This window comes from Protomyctophum bolini (genome assembly GCF_963924005.1).
Source record: "Protomyctophum bolini genome assembly, chromosome: 11".
Lineage (NCBI taxonomy): Eukaryota > Metazoa > Chordata > Actinopteri > Myctophiformes > Myctophidae > Protomyctophum > Protomyctophum bolini.
The window spans coordinates 38,063,045-38,069,044 of NC_137872.1; the positions used below are offsets into that span (position 1 = coordinate 38,063,045).

At 44.5% G+C, this 6,000-nt stretch overlaps 1 protein-coding gene across 1 annotated transcript in view; it reads left to right on the forward strand.

The window, feature by feature from the left end:
• Positions 1 to 6,000, forward strand: part of abat (4-aminobutyrate aminotransferase) — a 66,692-nt gene that overhangs the window by 47,079 nt on the left and 13,613 nt on the right. Inside the window, exons 6-8 of the mRNA XM_080776547.1 lie at positions 4,722 to 4,771; positions 4,974 to 5,054; positions 5,407 to 5,499. Coding sequence (XP_080632673.1) covers positions 4,722 to 4,771; positions 4,974 to 5,054; positions 5,407 to 5,499 — 224 coding nt within the window. The remainder of the gene's footprint in view (positions 1 to 4,721; positions 4,772 to 4,973; positions 5,055 to 5,406; positions 5,500 to 6,000) is intronic.

The window sequence follows — 6,000 nt, forward strand, 5'->3', positions numbered from 1 at the left end:
CACACACACACACACAGGCATGTGCACGCACACACACACACACACACACACACACACACACACACATACACGCTCCCTCACTCACTCACTCACTCACTCACTCACTCACTCACAGTTATAAACAGACTGTGCCAGTCTGGTCCAGCGAGATTAGATTAGCTTCCAGGTTCATATCTCCTGTCGTCCTCTCTCCCTCACATCATCATCATCTGGTCTCTTCCAGTTAATTACTTGAAGGAAACCTGTGTGCGCGTGCGTGAGTGCATGTGTGCGCACATGCATGCGCTCTTCTTGAACACTGCAGGTCTCAGCCAACATGACTTGTGGTTAGGCTGGTCCGCTTGTAGCATTGAGAGACAATCAATGGATTGTTGGCAGGTGCGGAGATAGATTAGAAAGTGTGTTTATGTGTGAGCTGTGCTGTATAGTGCAGGGTTCTTGGTTTTTGGAAATAAATAAGTGACAGGGGTATTTATTTAAAGACGGCTACGCCGCGGACAAAGCCAACTCCAGACGTGACAAATCGTGACAATAAATAAAGACAATATTTTGGACCAAACAAAAGAAGTGTTGTAACCTGCCATTTTTTTCCTACTTTCTGATTCTTTGTTTGGCCCAAAACATTGTGTTTATTGTCATGATTCGTCACGACAAAGAGTTGGCTTTGTCCGCGCGACGTAACCGTCTTTAAATAAATACTTTCTGAAATGCCTATGAGGAAAATGAACGGAGAATCATTTCCTGGGCCACTGGTAGGGGGCGGGACTGCGACGCTCTATAGGCACAGTACCTGTGTCTATATAACGTGCACTCATTGTAGTGTTCTCATCGTCTTACACTCTTTCAGTCATATTTCTCTCTCTCTCTCTCTCTCTCTCTCTCTCTCTCTCTGTCTCTCTCTGTCTCTCTCTGTCTCTCTCTCTCTCTCTCTCTCTCTGTCTCTCTCTCTCTCGCTCTCTCAGTTTCCCCTGCTCTCTGTATCTCTCTATAGAGGACCTGGAACACTGAGATAAAGCCATACTGTAATGAGTATGCAAGTACACGCGCACACACACACACACACACACACACACACACACACACACACACGTGTGTGTGTGTGTACGTGCGTGTGTGCGTGTGTGTGTGTGTGTGTGTGTGTGGCAGACAGATTTTCCCCTCCAGCATAGAACATGGCCTCCATTGAAATCCAAAGCTCTAGGCGTATTTCCTATCTCTCTCTCTCTCTCTCTCTCACTCTCTTTCTTTCTTGGTTAAAGCGATAACATGATAATGAAGGTCAAATTATGCCATCAAAGTTGGCCTGGTTCCTAGAAAGCATGCTATTCTCCTCTCCGGTTGAGTAACTCGTTACTGTTGCACCTGCCGCTATCACCCACAACACTTTCACACCAAAGCGTTTCAACCTTTGCACTTTGTTTTCATACCGTGCGGTATCTCTGTAGGTTGAAGCTCTTGTTTACGCCAAAATTCTAAATGACGGAGCGGTTGCGCAAAGATTACTCATTCATTACTAATGACAAAGTTGTGAAAGTCAACAGTATGTATGTCCATAAAATAAGCGAGCAGCACGTGCGGACAATACACTAGTTCTTTCTTTCAATCATTGTATTATTGTGGAAAAATAATAACAAGAAAATGATTGAAACAAAGAACTAGTAAATAGTTTGCTAAGCGTGCTGCTTGTTTATGTTATGGATATACAATACTTTACAACTTTGTCATGAATAATTCAACAAAAAATACTTTACACGCACAAATAAATTGCATTATACAGTGCTTGCATGCCGGGCGGGTCTTTGTGCAACCGCTCCGTCATTTAGATATATGCGTTGTTCACAGCCTGGTTTGAGAAGCGAGTTGTACAGCTGAACTCCCTGTTTACCTCCTAAGGCCTCACTCACACTGTTGCAACATGCCTACAACATTTGTCTTGTCTGTGTTTAATGGCCGCCCCAGTGCGTTTCCAATGGAAGTCACATGGTTTGACAAAAAAAATTTGTTTGATGGCTGTGTTGTGCCCCCCCTCCCCCGCATCAGAAATGCATTGGGGGCGGCCATTAAACATGGACAAGACACAAGACAAATGTTGTATGCCTGTTGCAACAGTCTGAGTGAGGCCTAACTCAGGGGTTTTCAACAGGTGGTCCGTGGACCACTGGTGGTCCGTGGAGGTATTGCATGTGGTCCCTGACCATTCATTTAGTAATGTAGGATTTGTTGACTTTTAAAAATGTCTTTCCAGTTTCCACTAGTTGATAAACGGTGAAACTGAATGACCTGGTGACCTACATTAGGAGTACGTGCAGTGACAGTGATTAATGACTCATTTACTTCAGAAAAATGAATTGAAATCTTATCTTGTCTCTTATTATAGCGGGCAGAGATCTGAGAAAAGAATACTTTGTGATATCCACTAGTTTGACGTGGACAATAGTTTGTTTTGTAGACAATACTGTATATGGGTCATGGTTGAAAAGTAGCACACACACACACACACACACACACACACACAGAAATGTACGGTATGTTGTTTTTTGCATCCTTCCACACCAACTCAATGACATGCATCCACCCTGGTTGGTGTTGGAGTTGAATTTTCAAGTCCACACAAAGGCAGGACAAAATGACAGATCCGTTAGTTTGTTTACGGTATTTAACAATGTGAGGATGTATGGACATTAAATATATTGTCTGTTTGGTACCGTAACGTACGCTACAATTATCAACGGAAGAGTATGTAGTCGCAGTGCACCTCTAAAGACTGCAGATGTACTAGTTATATTTTATTAACATGCTTTATTGGTTACATACTAATTTGCTATGCGTAATGCATTTAATATTGACTACGGTATGCTCAGAGTAATCTAGTGAGAGAGTGGCGACACGCTTTGATCTCACCGCAAAGCGGGCGCCTATATGGGCTATAGTTCCAAACACTGGAACTATCCCATTGAGATAGAATGAGCACTTCCGCATTCCGTTGTTACAATGGGAGTCCACGCTCCCAACGCTGGGTATGTAAGGGTTAACATCCCCATACAATTGCACATGCAATTGGAGACATGCACCTTGCTATGCATTTGCATTGAGGCTGGTGCCCTCTGCTGATGGAAGTAGAGATAGCACTGCAGATTTTTCTTTTTTTTTATGTAAGGCGCATATGTAACCTTTTACATCTATTATTTATGTCTTATAATCACCTCAAAGAACTGTATGTTCTGAATTTGACGGAATTAAATAGAGGAACGATGACTTATCAGTCACATGAAACATAACGACACTTTATGCGACTATAATTAGACTCAGGTGGTCAGGACTCGATAATTAACCACTCTCAACCTGCCATACTTTAGCTATTGAAAAATAGAAGATCTACAAGCTCACCGAGTGAGCGCGCTACGAGCTTGTAGATCTGCTATTTTTTGAAAAATCGTGAAAATGTGGCGCAAATCTTTCAATATATATTCTTTCAGAGCGAGCGTTTTTAAGTGAAATGTTTGCTTCTGCTACATATTTTCAGATGGTCGGCGGCCAATTGCATATCATTTGTGTGGTCCCGCTGATATAGAAACATACGTTTTTCAGAAAACATGATTTAGAAGACATTCGTAGAATCAGTGCTCAGGTCTAAATGGGTTAAAAACAATGCACTGTCTGTAACCAGGCCAGGTTTTCAATTTACGTTCTCTACTCTCTATCTCCAAACACATCGAGAGGAGGGGAGGCTCCTCTCCCCTCGACAAAGTGCCATCGACACGTCTACTCGCTGGATGTAAATTCACCGGAGAACCTACCAAATCTGACATTAACACCGATTTAAGTCCAGGGTTGTCTATAGTCTATTAAAGTCCATACATATACTGTAGAGCCACACTCTGTTTTGAAGTCTGGGAAAACATCCACAACACTGTGCGTGTGTGAAAGTGACTTATCTCTCGTTCCCACGCATGTAAGATTAATCATCTTCAGAGTGGCTACAGCTGGCTAGAGAAGGCCTGCTGGTGGTGATCAGAAGTTCACTGGTTCCCTCCCCCTGGCCCAGCCGGGGCGCCTGATGGAGGGGAAAGGAACTGGTCGCAATAACGTGTTCCGAAAAACTCCCCCCCCGTCCCCCGTCCCCGTCAGGATGAAAAGAAGCAGCTTGGACTCCTCATGCATAGAAGGAAGCATGAGGTCAGTCCGCTGCCCCCCCCCCCCTGAGTGTAGCGCCTGATTAGATCATTGACACTGGGTGAAAAACTGGGTTGCAAAAAAATCGTGGGATAAATAGAAGTTGACTGGTTCAGCCCTCCGTTCTCCCATCTATGTGACCAATCAAGTGTCCCCGAGCATTGAGCAAGATCTGCTTGTGACTTAACCCCTGATAGAGCGCCGCAGTCCCGCCCCCTTTCAGAACGACGGGGGCGAGACTGCAGCGCTCCAGATAGCTCCCTTCCCTACAGTGCTCGTCTGAGCAATTAAGCCAGCAGCTGGTCCAATACAGGAAAGTAAAACCTCCTACTGTATTGTACTGTAGATTTCACTTCAGTGTTTCACATGTGTACATTTTGAAATGAACGTGGAGTTTGATATCAGTCACAGGCATGCAGCTCAACAGAGAAGTGATGATAAGCATGATGTGGCATTGTGGCAATGAGAGGATAGATTTACATTTCTATTGTATCTCTCTCTCTCTCTCTCTCTCTCTCTCTCTCTCTCTCTCGCTCTCTCTCTCTCAGGTTACAATCATCCCAGCCTCCTGCAAGTAATGGCCAATCCCAGCAATCTGGTATGTAATTATCTCCCACTCATCAAAGTCATTATTTATAGCAAGAGAAGCTTGTCCAATTCCACTTGTACTCAGTCAACCGTACGCGTGTGTGTTCGTGCGTGCGCGTGTCCGTGCGTGCGTGCGTGGGTGGGTGCGTGCGTGCATGCGTTTCCACAGTTCTGTCTCACTTTCTGTGTTTTTTTCTGTGTCTTTCTTTCAGAGTGCTTTCGTGAACCGGCCAGCTCTTGGTATCCTCCCACCCGAGAGCTTCCCAGACAAACTCTCAGAAAGTCTCATGTCGGTCAGTAAAACACACGCACACACACGCACACACACACACACACACACACACACACACACACACACACACACACACACACACCCTTAAATAACCCAGAGCACCACTACAAATATACAGTATGTACTTTGGATGTAATGCTGTGTGTATGATTATGTTTACTGTTTACTAGTAGCATCGGTGCACAATTATTGCACAATGGATTTTAAAGCAAAATGTTTTGTTTGTGTCTCACAGACTATTATTCACAAGACATAATATTGTTTTAATGGCAGCGATGAGCCAGGCTCACAAAAAGGTCTCTCTTCCTCCTCCTCCTCCTCTCCTCTCATCTGTGTTCTTCTCCCTGTGCCAGGTGGCCCCCAGAGGGATGAGCCGGGTCCAGACCATGGCCTGTGGCTCCTGCTCAAACGAGAACGCCTACAAAGCCATATTCATCTGGTATAGGGTGAGTGTGTTGATAGCCTACAAAGCCATATTCACCTGGTATAGGGTGAGTGTGTTGATAGCCTACAAAGCCATATTCACCTGGTATAGGGTGAGTGTGTTGATAGCCTACCAAGCCATATTCACCTGGTATAGGGTGAGTGTGTTGATAGCCTACAAAGCCATATTCATCTGGTATAGGGTGAGTGTGTTGATAGCCTATAAAACCATATTCACCTGGTATAGGGTGAGTGTGTTGATAGCCTACAAAGCCATATTCACCTGGTATAGGGTGAGTGTGTTGATAGCCTACAAAGCCATATTCACCTGGTATAGGGTGAGTGTGTTGATAGCCTACAAAGCCATATTCACCTGGTATAGGGTGAGTGTGTTGATAGCCTACAAAGCCATATTCACCTGGTATAGGGTGAGTGTGTTGATAGCCTACAAAGCCATATTCATCTGGTATAGGGTGAGTGTGTTGATAGCCTACCAAGCCATATTCACCTGGTATAGGGTGAGT